General features: G+C 36.6%; 1 protein-coding gene and 1 non-coding gene across 8 annotated transcripts in view; both read right to left on the bottom strand.

Annotated features, from left to right (window-relative positions):
• GTF2A1 (general transcription factor IIA subunit 1) overlaps nt 1–20,297 on the bottom strand; it is a 63,707-nt gene that overhangs the window by 5,378 nt on the left and 38,032 nt on the right. For all 7 annotated transcript variants that reach the window (XM_058429873.1, XM_058429872.1, XM_058429871.1 and 4 more), the window contains 6 exons: nt 18,667–18,871; nt 16,340–16,404; nt 12,152–12,227; nt 10,852–10,985; nt 7,261–7,581; nt 238–327 (listed from right to left, as the gene is read on the bottom strand). In XM_058429873.1, the coding sequence (XP_058285856.1) occupies nt 238–327; nt 7,261–7,581; nt 10,852–10,985; nt 12,152–12,227; nt 16,340–16,404; nt 18,667–18,871 (891 nt within the window). The remainder of the gene's footprint in view (nt 1–237; nt 328–7,260; nt 7,582–10,851; nt 10,986–12,151; nt 12,228–16,339; nt 16,405–18,666; nt 18,872–20,297) is intronic.
• LOC116456473 (small nucleolar RNA SNORA79) lies at nt 17,446–17,589 on the bottom strand. The gene has a single exon (XR_004244701.1). It is a non-coding gene; the product is annotated as a small nucleolar RNA SNORA79 (small nucleolar RNA).

Below are 20,297 nucleotides of genomic sequence, written 5' to 3'. Positions count from 1 at the left end.
GAAGATCATAGCTCTTTTCATTTCATTCATAACTTATTTTTCAAACATAAAGCTAAGAAATTAATCTTTCATTCTATTAAAATAATCCACAAAACTCTAACAGGGTTTTCATACTATTCATAATGAATTTAAGAGGCATGAATCAGCTGCCCAAATGTTTCAATAAGGCAGAAAGAATGATGTAGGGAAGAAATTACAACACAAATAACGTCAGTAATCTGAAGATGACATCCTTACCTTATCATATTGGCATACAACAACATTTTCTGTGTCAAAGAGTTCCTGTCCTTCCTCATCACTCACATCATCTTCACTATTGAGAGGCTCCTACAAATAAAAGGAGAGTTTATTTATGTATTACTATAAGGTGGCCTTAATATTCACTAAAAAAAAATATAATGACCTTGATGTTCTTTGAGAACCAAATGTCAAATGCATATATGTACGCCATGAATTTAATATTGTCAAATTAGCTGTTAATAGTTTGCCAATATTACTGAAATGTAAGAAATTAAATATAATTAAATTAGTTAAGCTATGTAATTTGTAAGTCTGAAAAGATGTTTATCTTTATTTTCTTTTTTCTTTTTTTGAGACAGAGTCTTGCTCTGCAGCCAGGCTGGAGTGCAGTGGCGCAATCTTGGCTCACTGCAACCTCTGCCTCCCGGGTTCAAGCAATTCTCCTGCCTCAGCCTCCCCAGTAGCTGGGACTACTGGCATGCGCCACCACACCCAGCTAATTTTTGTGTTTTTGGTACAGACGGTGTTTCACGATGTTGGCCAAGATGGTCTTGATCTCTTGACCTCGTGATCCACCCACCTCGGCCTCCCAAAGTGCTGAGATTACAGGCGTGAGCCACCACACCCGGCCTATCTTTATTTTCTTTATTCTTTAAAAACAATACAAGAAGGTAATTCTCCACAATAACTGTTTAAGATGCCTAGAAAAGGACCTAATATGAAGGTTCAAAAGAGCTAATGGCACTATGTACTACAAATCATATAAAACGGAAAACAGTGGAGAAATTAGAGGAGAAAAGAAGAGTGATGCAATAGGCTAGCAGTCTGCCTTGCTGTCTTTACATTAAAGAATTTGGACTCTAAATACAAATCAGCATGTTTAGCATGATGATGGTTATGGTAGATGTATGAAGCAGAATTAAGATTCAGACTTTTTTTTTTCTTAAAGGCAGAAAGTAGGAAGTCTCAGCATTAAAGAGAGTTAGGGGCCAAGATAAAACCTAACTAGAGCATAAAATAACCAACCATGTTAAATTTCACTTCAATTATGACAGAAGATAAAAGATGTAATTGAGATTTCTAATAAATGCAGAAAGAGAAGACACAACAAAAGTAGAGAGGTCAATAATCAAGATGATATTATGGACAGGCACAGTGGCTCATGCCTGTTAATTCTAGCACTTTGGGAGGCTTAGGCGGGACAATCACTTCAGGCCAGAAGTTTGAGACCAGCCAGGGAAATACAGTGAGATGCCACCTCTACAAAAAATAAAAGAAAATTAGCGAGGTATGGTGGCATATGCCTATAGTCCCGCCTACTCAGGAGGATGAGGTGGGAGGATTACTTGAACCCAGGTGGTTTAAGCTATGAGCCTTGATCACACCATTGCACTCCAGCCTGGACAACAACCTGAGACTCTATATCAACAACAAGAACAACAACAAAAAAATTATTATGTCTAGGCCTATATCTACTTACACAGGTGTGTATGTATAGATATTCTTTAATTTAAAATAGGTATCATCAATGTAAAATGAAAAAAATTTTCTAGGCCGGGCGTGGTGGCTCACACCTGTAATTCCAGCACTTTGGGAGGCTGAGGCAGGCAGATCACGAGGTCAGGAGATCGAGACCATCCTGGCTAACATAGTGAAACCCCGTCTCTACTAAAAATACAAAAAATTTTGCCAGGCGTGGTAGCAGGTGCCTATAGTCCCAGCTACTCAGAAGGCTGAGGCAGGAGAATGGCGGGAACCCAGAAGGCAGAGCCTGAAGTGAGCCAAGATCGCACCACTGCACTCCAGCCTGGGCGGCAGAGCGAGACTCTGTCTCCAAAAAAAAAAAAAAAAAAAATCTCTGAGGTAAAATTCACGTTAACAAAATTCACTATTTTAGCATTTGTACATGTACAATTCAGGTGCAATGAACATTTACAGTGTATATAACACTCACCACTACCTAGTTCCAGAACATTTCATCACTCTTACCCATTAAGCTGTCACTCCCCATTCTCCCTGTCCCCTGGCAATCTATAATCTGCTGTCTGTATGGATTTGCCTATTCTGGATATTTCATATAAATGGAATCATATAATATGTGGCGTTGTGTGGCTGATGTCTTTCACATAGCATGTTTTCAAGGTTCATCCATGTTGTAGCATATACGAATACTTCATTCTTTTTATGGCTAAATAATATTCCACTGTTATCAGTGCATTTATCAGCTGATGAACATTTGGGTTTATACCACTTGGATATCATAAATAGCGCTGCTATGAACAGTCACATACAAGTTTTTGTTGAAAAACATGTTTTCAGTTCTTTTGTGTATATACTTAAGAGTGGAACTGCTGGGTCATATGGATAATTCTATACTTAATTTTTGAGGACTATCAAACTGTTTCCCACAGCAGCTGTACCATTTTACATTTCCACCAACAATGCACAAGGGCTCCAATTTCTCCAAATCCTCACCAGCATTTATTTTCTCTTTCTTTTTTGAGTATAGCTATTCTAGTAGGTGTGAAGTGGGTATCTCACTGTGGTTTTCATTTGCATTTCTCTAATGACTAATGATGCTGAGCATCTTTTCATATGCTTGTTAGCTATTTGTGTATCTTCTTTGCAGAAATGTCTATTCAAGTCCTTTGCCAGTTTTAAAACTGCGTTATCTTTTTGTTGTTACGCTGTTTAAGAGTTCTTTATATATTCTGGATTGTAGATCCTTATCAAATACATGATTTGCAAATATTTTCTCCCACCTACTCAGGAGGCTGAGGCAGGAGGATCACTCCAGCCCGGGAGGTCAAGATGCTGAGGCTGCAGTGAGCCACGATCATGCCACTGCACTCCAGTCTGGGCAACAGAGTGAGATTCTGTCTCAAACAAAAACAAAAACAAAAACCACCTTTTTAATCTACAAGGTCCACTTTTTCTTTGATTGCTTGTACTCTGGGTGTCATGTCTAAGAAAACTGTTGCAAGCAGCTGGGCACAGTGGCTCACGCCTGTAATCCCAGTACTTTGGGAGGCCAAGGTGGGCAGATCATGAGGTCAGGAGATTGAGACCATCCTGGCTAACATGGTGAAACCCCGTCTCTACTAAAACAAAAATGCAAAAAATTAGCCAGGCATGGTGGCGGGCACCTGTAGTCCCAGGTACTCGGGAGGCTGAGGCAGGAGAATGGCGTGAACCCGGGAGGTGGAGCTTGCAGTGAGCCGAGATCGCGCCACTGCACTCCAGCCTGGGCGACAGAGTGAGACTCTGTCTCGAAAAAAAAAAAAAAGAAACTGTTGCCAAAGCTATGGAGATTTACCCCTATGTTTTCTTCTAAGAGTTTTATAATTTCAGCTCTTAGATGTAGGTCCCTAATCCACTTTAATTTTTGTATGTGGTATGCCGTAGGGGTCCAACTTAACTCTTTTGCATGTGGATATCTAATTGCCCAAGCATAATTTGTTGAAGACTATTCTGTCCCTACTGAATAGTTTTGGTTGATGTTAAAGTTTTGCAACAAATAGCATAAATATCAATATTCTACTTCAAAAAGATAAACCTAGTTTACAGATCCAAAATGTCTGAAAAGTGAAAGAATGAAAAAAGCTGTACCAGGCAAATTCTAACCACAACAAAGCTGGTACAGCTCTAACAGTATCACACAGACTTCACTGTTAAAAAAAATTACTAGCAATAACTTAAGACATTCTGTGATCATAAATGGTTCAACTCACTGAGAAAAAACAATGAATGTTAAACTTACATACACCTGTTTTGAGGCTCAAAATATAAAAAGGAAAAATGGCAGAAAAACAAGAAGAAACATTATCAACTACCATAGCAGGAAACATGAACGTATCCCACTCAGTAGTAAAAAATGGATCAAGTGGCCAGGCGCGGTGGCTCATGCCTGTAATCCCAGCACTTTGGGAGGCCGAGGCAGGCGGATCACGAGGTCAGGAGATCGAGACCATCCTGGCTAACACAGCGAAACCCCATCTCTACTAAAAATACAAAAAATTAGCCGGGCGAGGTGACGGGTGCCTCTAGTCCCAGCTACTCGGGAGGCTGAGGCAGGAGAATGTCATAAACCCAGGGGGCAGAGCCTGCAGTGAGCCGAGATCGCACCACTGCACTCCAGCCTGGGCGACAGAGCGAGATTCCGTCTCAGAAAAAAAAAAAAAAATGGATCAAGCACACAAAAAATATCAAGGATACATAAAGAGCATCTGAGCAAACCTACTGACAATATAAATCTAACAGACACAAATACCAAACAAGTGCAGAAAACACATTTTCAAAGCATATACAAAAACTGATCAAATCAAGCAAGTCTCAAGCAATTTCAAAAGATTCACACATCACACAGATCATATTCTTTACAAAAAAAAACAGTTAAGTCAGAAAAGAACAGAATGGGAAAAACACACTAGAGAGAATAAAGCTAAGTTTACTCTTTGAAAACATTAATAAAATCAACACACCCCTGGTAAGACTGAACAGGAAAAAAAGAGATGGCACAATAATTATATTAGGAATGAAGATGACAAAGGATTCTGGCATCAAAAAGACAATATCATGATTAACTTTATGTTAATCAACTTGAAAATTTAGATAAGTATATAGAAAGTCCTAGAAAAATATAACTTATCAAAACGGTCTCAAACAGAAACAAAATACTTGAAGGGCATGAGATTACTAGACCCAGGTATCTGTAGTGGCATGTTTTAACAAATATCAACAGAAGAATTAAATACAATCTTTGAAAAAAAAAAAAGAGTTCAAAATAGAGGAAACATGTCCCCAAATTTATTTTATAAAGCTACCATAAACTGAAAACCTCGTAAGAAGAGTATGAGAACAGAACATCACAGACAGTATCTATCACTCATAAATATCTACAAAAAAGTCCTCAACAAAATGAATTCAGTAATTTATAAAAAGAGAAATATAAAATGATCAAGTTGTGCTATCCCAGGAATACAAGATTGGTTTACAAATAGAAAATCAATTAATGAAATCCATTATAAATAACATTACAGTGAGAAATTGCACAAATCATTGCAGAAAAAGTGTTTAATTAAATGCAACATTCGCTTACAGTTTAAAAAACAAAGCAATGCAAAGAAGGGAATTTATTTAACCTGATGAAGATATCCATTAAAAAAAAAAGAAAACCCACAACGAACATTAAACTTAACAGTGAAGCATGGAAAAGATTACTTTTCAGTTTAAGAAGAAGGGAAGGGTGCCTGGTATCACCATTTCTAATCAACATTGTTCCCGAAGGCTTAGCCAATGAGCCACAAAAAACTGCCATTCTTCATATAAGATGTAAATGTCTACACAGAAGATACGAAAGAATCTACAGATACATTATGAGGACTAACAAAAGACATTAGGAAGGTGGCTGGTTCAAGGATGAATATTAAAAGCTCTACATATTTCCATACTACCAATAAACAACTGGAAAAGGTAATAAAAACATGTTACTTAGAGTAGCATTGAAACTATAAAGAATTTAACGGGGGAAAATGGGCAAGAGACCTCAATAAGCACTTCTACACAAAACACAAATATCAAATAAATACACAAAAAGAGTTACAAAACTCCTAAGTGAGGAAATGCAAGCTAAAACCAAAATGAAATACTATTTTCTACCTACCAGACCAGCAAAAATTAGGAAGCCTGACACTATCAAGTATTGATAAGGGGTATGGACATCTGCACAATTAAGTACTGAATGGCAGAAGTGATTTGGCATTTTTTGTAAAGTTGCAGATGTGCATGCCTTAGGAGCCAGAAGTTCAATGTTTAGGTATAAAATTTAGAGAACCTCTTGCATTTGTATCCCCAGAAGACACACAATACAATATTTTATAACTGTTTGTAACAGTTAACAATGAGAAACAATCCTGATGTCCACTGGATTAGAAAAATTGATAAATAAAATTACGGTATATACAGCAATGAAAGTAATTATAGCTATATGCAACAACTTGGATAAACCTCAGGAGTATCATTCTGAGGGAAAAAACCAACTTGCAGAAGAATACGTAATTACTTTATTTATGTTATAAACATGCAAAACTAAACAATATGCTATTTAGGAATATAAATATATATGGTAAAATATAAAAGCAATTAATAATCAACACAAATGTACAAGCAAAGGTACTTTGATGGCCTAGGAAAGATGATGGGATTAGGGAGAGGCACGTAAGCCACTTTAAATAATGGAATTTTATTTTAACTAGATGGTGGGCACCAGGATGATTTTTATCTTGAAACATTTCTATTCATTTGTATCTATTCAATATTTAATAATAAACTATGTTTTCTTCAGAAAAAAATTACTTAGATAATTTAGAAGAACTTTGTACTAAGAAACAAAAAGACTGCATTTTAGGCTAATGAAGGAAATTAACAATGAAAATTGTGGTGGGACAAATAGTTTTTGGAGCCTAGTAACTAAGCTGGAATAGTGAGGAAAACAAAGGCATATTTATATGCTTCTACAAGAACACAGACATTAAGGGTACATAGGTTTTTAAGGAAGTGGTATAGAATATGGACCAAAAGGTTTTAAATATTTAATACATTTGTGACATTTGGTTCTTGAGTTTGCTCTCTCCCCAAATGTTGCCACGCTTTTTAAATTACTGAAGCAAAAGATTAACCACATCTATTTATCTACCAATGTCTTATGTTTAAGCCACGTTATAAATGCGTAAGCCAGAGTTAGAATTACCTGTACTCTTTACTACATATATTAATGCAATTTAATGTGTTATACATTTTTTATTACCAGCTATATGAAAGTTATATTTTATGAAGATAAATATAGCCAGAATATAAAAACCTTACTAAAGTTAAAACAATCTAACTTTATCTTTAAAATCTTACGTTGTACAGCACCTAACAGTCTCTGAAAAAACAGGATATAATTTATCAGTTTTGTACCAACTAAAAAAGGAAATAATCAAGTAGATTATCATTTTAAGTATTTTACTAGAAACTTACTTCTTCCACCTGCCCATCTTCAGCTCCATCTTTCTCTTTGTCTTCCTCCTCATCATCATCGTAGTCTTCTTCTTCATCTTCATCTTCTTCAGACGACGTATCCCCAGTTCCATCAACTTGTAAGACCAATGGAGCTTGTGTTTGAGCAGGCTGGGCCTGTGGTTGCTGCTGGCCAGTTGCAGTTATCTGTGCTTGGGCTGGTGTAGGTGCTGCCACTGTCGTAGGTATAACTTGAGTCTTATTTCCTGTAAATAAGATTTGCTGAGGCTGGATGATGACACCTGTCTGTGGTGAAATCCCTCCAGGAAGAGGAGCCAGTACCTAAAGCAAAAGAAAACCATATAACAGTAACTAGTTAAGAGGATCAGGTATGGTACACAGAAATAGGAACAAATGCTTAAGATTATCACCAGAACGGCCATATTTCATACACAGTTAAAAACTACCAAAGTACAAAAGCAATGTTTAACTAGCGTAGTGACCCACTAAATTTCTATTTTATCAAATTTCTGGAAAATAAGGATTTTCTAAAGATAACTGCTTCATTTATTGAGCACATACTATGTATATGCCAGATACCAGGCCAAGAGTTACACACTGCCTTCACATGAAGAACACTGGACTGAGAATCTGAAAACCTGGGTCTACCTTTTTCTTTTTTTTCTAGATGGAGTCTCGTTCTGTCACCCAGACTGGAGTGCAATGGTGTGATCTCAGCTCACTGCAACTCCTGCCTCCTGGGTTCAAGCGATTCTCCTGCCTCAGCCTCCTGAGTAGCTGGGACCACAGGTGTGCACCACCATGCTCGGCTAATTTTGTATTTTTAGCAGAGACAGGGTTTTACCATGTTGGTCAGGCTGGTCTCGAACTCGTGACCTCGTGATCTGCTCACCTCCCAAAGTGCTGGGATTACAGGAGTGAGCCACCACGCCTGGCCAACCTGGGTCTACTTTTGTCTGAAGTCAGACATAAATACAGCAGAGGCAAGTCATTTAACTCCTCTTGGCCTCTGTCATTTCACTGTCAAACTAGGCTCAATGGTTCTCAACCCTGGCTGCAAATATGAACCACCTGGCAGCTTAAAAAGTACTGATACCTTGGCCATACCCCTAATACTCTGATTCAATGTGAGATAAAAGCTAATTATTTTTCTAAAAACCACCAGATCAGATTTCTGAAGTTCCTTTCCAGGTTCTGCATCTAAGATTCTAAAGTAAGCCACAACTTGAAAAAATATATAGTAACAAATATTAATTAGATGTATTATAATAAAGGAGGAGGACTGGATGCTTGTTACTTGCCATTAGGTCCAAGGAATGCAAAAATAAGACACAGTATTTCCTTTAAAATGCTTACACATGGTGTAACAACACAAAAGACAAAAAAATGGTACAACAGACAAAGCACTAAAAACTCAAAAGCACAGAAGATATAGTACAAATATGACATAGTGTTATGGGAACACAAGAGAGTGTACCAAATTCAACTTGGGGGACAAACCATGATCAAATATTACTTATATCATTAGTAATATTTGAGTTTGTTTGTGCTTAAAGGCAGTGGTCCCCAACCCCTGTTAGAAACCGGGCTGCACAGCAGGAGGTGAGTGGTGGATGAGCCAGCATTACTACCTGAACTCTGCCTCCTGTCAGATCAGCGGCAGCATGAGATTCTCATAGGAGCAGGAACCCTACTGTGAACTACACATGCAAGGATGGAAGTTGTGCACTCCTTACGCCTGATGACCTGAATTAAGTTTCACCCCGAAACCATCCCTGCTGCCCAGTACGTGGAAAAACTGTCCTCCGCAAAAACCAGTCCCTGGTGTCAAAAAGCTGGGGGACCGCTGCTTTAAGGAGATTAACCAGGTTTTTCTATGTGTTTGGTGGAAGTGCAGGGAGTTGCCAGACAGCATTCTTAAGAGAAGTGTAACATCAAGTGAAACCCAGAAGTTGACAGCAGTACATAATTTTGGAAAAATGTAAATAAACTGGATTAATAGTACTGCTCTGATCTTGTCTCTATCATCATACTATTTTATTGACATTTAAAATAGAGACAGACACATAAACATATAAAGTACCTAAGTTCCTCAAGAAAATAACCATTCCTCTTTCATTTTAGTGCTCACAGCACAAGAATATAACACAAGTAGATCCAAGTGTTTATTTTGATGTAAATGCAGCTAAAGAAAATACCTAGGAGCATGGCAAGAAATAAACCTGGAGAGTTCAAAGACACAAGATCCACAAAAAGATTTTATAAACCATGTTGAGTTGTTTAGGCTTTTCTCAGTAGGCAATGAAAAACTGTTAGAAGTTTTAGGATTTTTAGAAAAGATACGCCAGGCACAGTGGCTCACGCCTGTAATCCCAGCACTTTGGGAGACAAAAGCAGGCAGATCACCTGAAGTCAGGAGTTCAAGGCCAGCCTAGACACGGCAAAACTCTGTCTCTACTAAAAATACAAAAATTAGCTAGGCACAGTGGTGCATGCCAGTAATCCCAGCTACTCAGGAGGCTGAGGCAGGAGAATCGCTTGAACCCAGGAGGTAGAAGTTGCAGTGAGCTGAGATTGTGCCATTGCACTCCACCCTAGGCAACAGAGCAAGACTCTGTCTCAAAAAAAAAAAAAAGAAAGATGACTATACATCAGCCAGGTTAGGAGGGCACAAGATGAGAGGCAGAGAAACCATTAAGGAGACAATACAGTATTTTAGTGACAAATTATGGACAGTATGAACTAAGCAAATGAAAAAAGAGGCTGAGAAAAACACAGTGTCAAACATATTAAGGGACTGCAACCACGGCAAAACTGCAGTTAAAGAAAAAAAAAGGCCAGGCGTGGTGGCTCACACCCGTAATCCCCGCACTTTGGGAGGCCGAGGTGGGTGGATCACAAGGTCAGGAGATAGAAACCATCCTAGCTAACATGGTGAAACCCCGTCTCTACTAAAAATACACAAGTTAGCCAAGTGTGGTGGCAGGCGCCTGTAGTCCCAGCTACTCGGGAGGCTGAGGCAGGAGAATGGCATGAACCCAGGAAGCAGAGGTTGCAGTGAGCTGAGATTGCGCCACTGCACTCCAGCCTGGGTGAAAGAGCAAGACTCCGTCTCAAAAAAAAAAAAAAGAAAAAAAAGAAAAACCATTAACAAGAATTGGTAGGGCTTGATACCTTGGATATTAGAGGTAAGGAAAAGGGAGGATTCTACACACCCACTTCCAGTAAGCATCATAAAACTAGAGTCATGTCGGCCTCATTCACTCCTAAATCCCCTGACCCTTGTGAATACCCCGAGACTCAGTAACTGCTTATTGAATAAAGGCCGAATGACCAGCTTAGGAAGCTGGAAGGAGAGTGCTGCCACCTTCGAGGGATGATGAAGGATGGGCAGAGACAACAGTAATTGTTTAATACATGTTTAATACATGCTGAATCTAAGTTAAGCTGTATACAGGAGAAATTTGAAACAACTGGGTCTGTAGCACTGAAGAAGAGTCTTTTGTGCATATAAAGAGAGGGAAACTACCCAGGGAATACACATAGAATAAAACAGAACCCCATACCGATCATAATAGAAGATTATTTTACCTGCTGTATAACAGGAGCTTGTACTCCACCAGGCTGCATTTGTGGTATAACCTGTTGTTGTAGAACCACTGACTGCTGAGGCTGAAAGATATATTGGGCACCATTGGCTGCTCTGACCACCTGAAGAAGCTGGCCTAAAGCAAAAAGCATGCATTCCAAGTTATCATTTTAGCAGTGACCATCTCAAAAGAAGTGAATTCATATTTAATTTCATACCACCAAAGGCACAAGAAATTATCAAGAAAACTAACAATTTTATTAAAAGTTGTCATTCATACACAGTATGCATAATCCTCCCCTTCTCTGACTTCTCGCCATGTTCAAATACATTCCTTAAAATGTTTTATTTTTCATATTTACATCCTCATTCAGCTATTTCCAACAGGGTCTTAACAACAGATTATGAGACTTGACTAAAGCTTACATTATCTTTGCTAACCTTAGGAGTGAAGAAAGAGCAGTAAGATCAGACACTTCGGGAGCTGTTCATTTTTAAAGCTTTAAAGGAACAAAAGCTTAATAGCTCATTTAATATCTTGAACCAAACAAGCACCACAGAACTTTGCTTCAAAATTGGTAAAAGCAATAAAGGTTTGCTGAACCAGTTATCATCATTGTCATACAATTCACACAGAATCAAACTCCCCCAATATGTTCCTTTAGATAACCCAGAATCTTGAATTGATTAAAAAGCAAATTACATCTTATTAAAATATGTAGCAAGACAAACCCCTAATTTCACAAATTTACACATTAACAAAAATAACATACACAGAATAGAAAATAAATAATAACTATATAATCAAGATTACAGGGGACACTTAAAATCCATGTAAATAAATTTTTCAAGCACCAATATGCCAAAACACAAGAGCTAGACATTGGTCTTTTGTCAATGAAGAGATACTATGTATAATAATAGCATACAATAAATTTGCTCTTAATATACTCTAGGAATTACTTTGATATCACAAGTTCAAATAAGTTTAATACTCACTTGGCATGTTAAATGTGTTCAGTAAAAAACTACGTAAGCATTTTTATATAATCATACTTCAATAATAGGGTTATCATGCAAAGATCAAAGGTTCAAGTACAATTTTCATCTTCTTTACTGTATCCTCAACAACGATTACAGTTGTATGTGTTACGGCCCTCAAATAAAGTTATTTTAATAACCTAAACCAAATGGTAAAAGAAATATTAATATTTTCCGTCTCTCAAAGAAGACAAAACCTAAGGGGTAGATAGTACAATTTTCTGAATTACATTTTAAAATGGTTCCATCATTCCTAATTACCTGAATTTGTTAATATCTGCTGAACAGGAGTCACACCTGCAGGGAGTGCTAAGGTAGCAGCTGTAGCAGCAGCACTCTGAAAAAAAACAAAGAAAAACTATCAAAACCACATACATATATAATACTATCTGTTTATCTCTAGCATATTTTAATAGTATATGAAACTTTTTGTTTAGAATATACCAAAATTTTAAAAATCTAGTAAGGCTAAATCCCATTTTATAAAATGGTACAAGAAAGACCAACCTAGCCTCAACAACCTACCAAATTATTTTAAGCAGTTAAATACAACAATATAATTGGGTTTTTTCCCCTGGAGAAGGTGCTCTAAGTAAATCTCACAGGTACTGCAGTTTTTTTTTCCTTCTTGTCCCATCAATCTTCTTTAAGGTACCAAGCCTTCCTATACTCAATCTAACCTATACATTTTTAGACAATACCCACATTAACAATGCTGTACAATATATGAAATAGCTATTTCATTATTGCTTCCTTTCCCACTGTTTCCTTATGCCCATTTCCTTGAGATAAAAGTATAATTGTCTACTTTTTAGAATTCTTAACTTTTAAAATTTCTACTAAAATCAACTTATATCTATAAAGAACACTGTATCAGAAGACTTCACTGGGAGTATAGCTGACAATTCTTCTAAGATGCCATATTAGCAAAGAAAAAAGGGACATATTGGCATTATATTCTAGGTGAAACGTATTGATAACAGATTAATACAAAAAGTCTGTAAATCTTAAGAAAAGTCACACCAGGCAGACTGGCTCACACCTGTAATCCCAGCACTTTAGGAGGCCCAGGTGGGCAGATCACTTGAGCTCAGGAGTTTGAGACCAGCCTGGGCAATAATGGTGAAATCCCATTTCTACAAAAAATACAAAAATTAGCTGAGCATGGTGGTGCACATCTGTAGTCCCAGCTACTTGGGAGGCTGAGGTGGGAGGATGGCTTGAACCTGGAAGGTGGAGGTTGCAGTGAGACGAGATTGTGCCACTGTACTCCAGCCTGGGCGATAGTCACAAACTTTAATTTCAACATTTTGAAATGAAGTTAGTATGTGACACTTAAGTTATAAAGATATAGACGAGATTCTATTACGAATTTCTTTAAATCCAGGACAAATTCTTGACTTGCTGGAGAGTTCTGGAATTTTCTCCTCCTGTCCTCCCGCAAAGAATTATGCCATTCTCTGGTTTTTTATTCTGTACTGTAAGTATTTTCCTGTATCCCACTATAGCTACACATTTTGCTAGTTTTTTCCCTCTCTTTTCAATCTTCTTTAGGTACCAACTATTCATACATTCAATCTAACCTACACATTTCTAGAACTACCCATATCTGGAAAAGCTTAAAAAAATAAATATAACTGCTTTGGAAATGCTAGTGTCAGAGAAGTCAACAAACTTGGAAAATTATTAAACTGAGTTAATAATTCAACTACCGTCTAGTCTGGGCTCTAGGTATATAGCTTTCCAAGAAAATACACTTGTTGCCACTTGACAAACCTAAGTAATTTCTACATCTTGGGCCTGAAATTTCCACCGTGTCTCCGGAATTTAACTATAGCCTACCAGGGTGATCCGAATTTAAGTTGGATACTCAATTACCCAATTTAAGATAAATCTTGTCTATATAAGCAAATTAAAGGTTATCTAAGTTTAAGGAAAATATTAACCACCACATACTATTAAGAAATATTTAAAAAGAAAAAAACAAAAATATTTAGAAATATTAAGTGCCTATAATTCATATTTTGAAAGATAACAATTCTTCCTCTACCAGCAAACTGACGTAGTAGTTTCTATATAGAATACATGACCCAATAACTACCTGCACACCCTCCACAAATTCAAGCTGCATAACATATATTTGCTGAGTCATATACCATACACAAACCACCTTATACTTAATAACTATTAAAATTTCTTTTTGTATTCCGCAAAACAGCCCAAACACAAATAATGTATTAGACCAATCATTTCATAAAAAAGAACTGAAAACAATGGTTTACTAGAAGTTCCCTGAAATAGCCTTCTACTATATTATCTCACGTTTTTATGATTAGTTCATTTCTAACGCAAACAGAGCCATTAGAAGGAACAAATATATTTTTGCTGAATATTTCTGAATCATAAGTAATAATGCAAACCCACAAAAACCTAAAACACTTTTATTGGTACAGAGCCTATACTGATTATGTTCAGAAATACATGAAGGAAACACTGACTAAAAACAACAGAGTAAAATGTAAAATATACAGAAATGTTAAATCAATTTTCCTGAATAACTGACCTATGATTTGTTTAAATACATATGCTCTTTAGAATAAAGGAGACTTAACCAGTAAGTAAGAGATGGACCACTAATTTTTATCCCAGAAATAACTTATTAATTCAAAATTCTCTTCCACAACATTTAAAATTCTTTTAGAGGGGCCTACCACAAGAGATTCTGCCAAAATTTGTTTTAAAATAATGCGAGTTATTCCCTAGGATATAGCCTTAACAACATCAACTGCAATATGCAACATATAGTGAGACTTTTTTTTTTAAGGGTGGAGGTTAAAAAAAATTGGGGCCTTAGACTTAAAATGGAGTTTTTTCCAATAAAAAATCTTGTGAGAAATAACAGGCATGAAATTTTTTATTTTCATGTAAAAGAAATGATTCTAGAAACTGTAACTACATGTACAAATAGAGATCCTTGATATTTGTGAATTTAAAAATTGCAATTACTACTATCACGTAGAAACTTTCAATTCTGCCCCAGTATGAATTTGTGAGGCTGGTAATGTGTAGGAGGAAGTCATCTGTCTAGTGGGTAAGCCCTTCTTATCTGGCTTATAAATCACAAATGAGCTTTGTGATTCAGTATCACTCACAAAGTAGAACTGATCTTTCCATATACTGCTTTTTGGTTTAAAAAAAAACTTGAGGCTGGGCGTGGTGGCTCACGCCTGTAATCCTAACACTTTGGGAGGCCAAGGTGGGCAGATTGCTTGAGGTCAGGAATTGGGAGACCAGCCTGGCCAACATGGTAAAATCCCATCTCCATTAAAAGTACAAAAAAATTAGCCAGGTGTGGTGACATACACCTGTACTCCCAGCTACTCAGGAGGCTGAGGTGGGAGGATCACTTGAACCTAGGAGGCGGAGGTTGCAGTTAGCCAAGATCACGCCACTGCACTCCAGCCTGGGCGACAGGGCAAGACTCCATCTCAAAAAAAAAAAAAAAAAAAAAAATTGAATGGAAAAAAAAAAAAATCTCATTCCTAGTACTAACTAGTTACATAGGTTAAAAGATCTTTTTACAAATATTGATTCTTTCACCTTTAAATAAAAAGTTTTGGCTGAAGAATGAAATGTAAGAGCTGAGTCACCACTCAATGAAATTAACAGTCTGTATATTTTAAACAGAATAAAGAAAAACCATTTATAAGGAAGTCTTGAACTACTCTGACTGTATTTTAATGTTTTATCCAAAAAAAAAAAACAACTTCAAGGTATAGGTAAAGATTTTCTAAGGATCTGAAGAGGTTCTTTCAAGTTTACAGTTAAACTATACTACGTTTGTTGAGAAATATTATATGTCTAAATTGTAATTTGAAAATATGAGTGAGGACTTGTAAAGTTTAGTGGATAGTCCTCAGAAATACAAAAATTCTAATGTAACTCAACTGGTTAAAATGTATTCTGTGGTAATTTACACACTACAATGACTTATTAGACTATACTATGGTTAAGTCAGAGCAATATTTTTAAATGCTTGATTTTAAAAATAGTTATATTGAACTATAAACAGTTGATCTTCATTTTTTAAAAGTTCACAATTCTTAGCCTTCCCACCCTCTTGCAATTACTAGGTCTCCTGAAACAGAACCATACTTGGCATTATAAGCTTGGTAGGTACCCTAAAACTTTTTCGGAAATAGTAGGGAATGGAATAACTCTCAAAAAGCACTATTCTTTTGGTATTCTTAAACAATTCCATAATTTTATGAACCTTAATGTCTAGGTACCAAGCTAAACTTCAGATCCAATATTCAGGAAACTAAAACAGCTGTTTTGCTCGAGTCTTCAATAAACTTCAAGTTGTTAATATATGACATATATAGGCATAATCACAATTTGGGTTAGAATTAAGTACAGCCAATCAAACTGCTACATTCTGAGTCTTACCATGTTTGATGCATTCATATGCTGTATCAACTTAGAATCTGGAACAATAACTTGTGGTGCTGTGGCTACAAAAAAACAAGCACACATGCAAACAAGCAACCATGAGGCTATTTTATAATCACAAGAACACTTTACATACAATGATGAAAACTTTTTTCATGTTTTCCATGTTTTCTGCACTCAAATGCTTTCAATCATTTGATCTCAGGACATTATAAATTTATATGGCAAATGACAGCTGTGATATACCCACCCTATACTAGAAAACATTAAAAAATATTTAAGCCCAGGCGTGGTGGCTCACACCTGTAATCACAGCACTTTGGGAGGCCAAGGCGGGCGGATCACTTGAGGTCAGGAGTTTGAGGCCAGACTGGCCAATAGGGTGAAACCCCATCTCTACTAAAAACACAAAAAAATTAGTTGGGTATCAGGCTGAGGCAGGAGAATCACTTGAACTCGGGAACTGGAGGTTGCAGTGAGCTGAGATCGCGCCACTGCACTCTAGCATGGGTGAGAAGGTTCCATCTCAAAAAAAAAAAAAAAATTAAGTGACAATTCCTAAGGATGCAAGGGAATTTAGGAACATGAAGTAGTGAATTATCTTAACACCTAAAGATACACAATTCTATGCATTCTTAAGTAAACTGGACATTTTCAAACATAATTTTGTCTTAACTCAAGGTTAACTGTTTTACTGATACAATGATACCACTGTTGCAATGAGTTACTAATCCAATAAGACTAAGCTCAAAAAGTTGTGACTAGTTTTTGAAATCTACATAGTCCTTTTCTTCCAAATATGACAGCTGACAGACTCATGCTACTTTCGTCAGCTGTTTAAAAAATACAAATCAGCCGGGTGCGGGGATCCATGCCTGTAGTCTTAGCAACTCAGGAGGCTGAGGTGGGAGGATCACTTGAGCCCAGGAGTTCTGGGCCGTAGTGTGCTATGCTGATCAGGTGTCCAAATAAGTTCAGCATCAATACGGTGGCCTCCTGAAAGCAGGGGACCACCAGGTTGCCTGAAGAGTGGTAAACCGGCCCAAGTCGGAAAAAATACAAATCAGAAATAATGGCAATGTTACTTAAGTGTAAAAGGAATTAAGTGTTTGATTCCGCAAATTTCAGAGAATAGACGGATAACTCCATTATCCTAATATTCTCTGAGTGAAGAAAATCAAATTTTAATTTATGATGACCTAAAATCCTAATGCCAGGTCTGAAGGCAACAGGAAGAACAGTCATCAAAAAAGAATAAAAGGATAAAGTTATTTGATACAAAGTACACATCAAAATTAGGTATGAAAAGTACCACTAGATATCAACAGTAAAATAACCCAAATACACTCTTCTACTGTGTGTCATTACCAATTTTAAGACACATGTATTTACTGTCAAATGAGGCAAATGAGTAACTAAATGATATTAAAATGAACTTTTCATTTACTTCTAGTGTCCTCTCCCATAAAAGCAGATGCACTGAATTAGAATGCTCAGGAAGTTTTATAACTGAATAGATGTTTGTCATGAGAGAAAATACAGATCAAGTTTCTTAGCCTTTTCTGGGCTCAGATTTTCCTCAGCTGTGAAACTGAGCCAAGGGCTATTTTACAAAGCCCTTATAAGATGCCAGTGAAACAGTATCTATAAAATGACTTGCAGAGTACAAAGCACTATGGACACAGTCTATGAATATTTGCTTTTTCTTAGCTTTAATCCAAGTAATATAAATTAAGATATGTTATATATCCACTCTTAACTTAAAATAAATCTAATTCAGTGCATTTAGGCTTACATAAATTACTATGGAACTGAATTTTCAAATTGCCAAAGTATACAAAAAACTCCAGAATTTAAGATATATTTTAAAATCTGATCTGAAACAAGTCTTTGAAAGAACATGTTTTATAGAGAAAGCAAGTAACTATTTTACCATATAAAATAATAAAGCCCTTAGTAAATAAACCTTTTAGATTTAACTTAGGAAATCCATCACTATACAGCCTTTTCAAAACAAAATATTAATATAATTTCTCTGAATATCATCTTAGGCTTTCAATTAGTAAATTACTTGTCTACCATTACTCTACAGATACAATCTACATTTTATACAAATTTATCTACATTTACATACACACACATCCCTCAGCCAAGAGTAAGTGGAAAAAAGCCCGAAATCAACAGAGGGGTTTTTGTTTGTTTATTTTTAGGTTCTCCATGCGCCCCTTAAAAGACAAGATCCAAGAAATGCAGAATATTTCTCTTCTTTCATAACAACAAACTGAATTTCCAAGTCGTAAATAGGAAAACAAATCCAGTCTCACCTTGCTGTGATGCGGGAATAAGGACCTGCTGGGTCTGCGCTTGCTGAGGTACCGTCTGCTGAGGCTGAGTTTGCTGATGATGGTGATGGTGGTGATGCTGCTGCTGCTGGGGTTGATGCTGCTGTTGAACTTGCAGTAGAAGCTGCTGCTCTTCTGAATGAAATCCATCTACTGCCCTGGACTGCATTAGTTTGTTTTCCCATAACTAAGGCAAAGAACATTAAAGATTTCTAAGTGAAAAAAAACTCTGGACAGATGAACACAACAGTTTTATTAATCTCTTTATAAAGTTATTCCATTTTAAAAACTGATACAGACACAGAAATACAACAGATCTATAATTCTAACCCAAGTGTTAACAATAACAAAAACAAAATTTTAAAGTCTCAAACCTCATTTTTGCCACATCAGAGTACTGGAGATTTTGTTTCCTTTTATATCTTCCAATAAACTTTCTATAGTAATTCCTGAATCAGCAGCTATTATTTAACAATGAGTTTCATATAAGCAACTTCTTTAGTAATCAAAGATTATCCTTTATGATATCAAAACCATTACTAAACTATTTTTTTTTTTTTTTTTTTTTTCTGCCCCAGGTTGTGTGATGGCTCTCGGTCACTGAACCCCTCCGGTTCACCCTTTTCCTGATGGGCCCCCCCGATGTCTGGATCTCCTGACCTCGTGATTCGCCTGCCTCGGCCTCCCAAAGTGCTGGGATTACAAGCGTGAGCCACCACGCCCGGCCCACTAAACTATTTTTATATGGAACTTTTTCCTTATAAAAATACAAAATACAAAATGTTCTGCTTCAACATATAAAACATAAATTCTTAAATAACATACAAAACATATAAATTCATTTACAACAGTGAGAAACATAGAGGCAATCCCCCAAAGAAGAAAAGCCTAACTTTCCATCTGTCCAATCCTACATAAAGAAAAAGAACCAGCAATGCCCGAAGGTCTTAGTAGTTATCCCAACTTTCCACACTTCTTGAAATGTCCTTCCTTCTTCCATTATGCCAATTGGCAATCCTTTTCTGTTTAGCCATTTCTATTTTCTCATTTCAACTTAGATTCTATGATGGGAAAAATCAGAATGGACAAAAAGAAAGAAAAGAAAACATGTGCAATGATTTCATTCTTCCTCTCTACCAGGTTTAGTGTTCAATCTCGAGCCTTAACCTTATAAGAAACTGGCCAAAAAGTCACAAGCTATTCCCTGAAAATACAGATAAAACTTCATTCGGTCATTCTGTACACAAGGATCTACACATACTTTGTCTTCTCCTCCAGGATTTGCTCTTGGGATATTGCCTAATTGACCTGAAGCTTCTACCAGATCCTTCAAGAACTTCCCTTTGCCATACTCACAGAGAGTTTTTTATTTTTTTATTTTATTTTTTTTAATTTAAGAAATAGAGACAAGATCTCAACTCCTGGGCTCAAGCAATCTGCTCACCTTGGCCTCCCAAAGAGCTGAGATTACAGGCATGAGTTACCATGCCTGGTCATACTCATAGAGATTTTTTATAGTCTTCTGACCCTTCCAATCATTCCAGACATTCTAGATTTGTTGTCTTGATGCTAGTAACAATTCCACTAAATCTCTAAGGGCTTACTGAAAAAGC

Source organism: Hylobates moloch, unplaced genomic scaffold (genome assembly GCF_009828535.3).
Source record: "Hylobates moloch isolate HMO894 unplaced genomic scaffold, HMol_V3 SCAFFOLD_16, whole genome shotgun sequence".
NCBI classification, from domain to species: domain Eukaryota; kingdom Metazoa; phylum Chordata; class Mammalia; order Primates; family Hylobatidae; genus Hylobates; species Hylobates moloch.
Note: the sequence above shows the minus strand (reverse complement) of the source record. Positions and strands in the feature narration are given on the sequence as shown.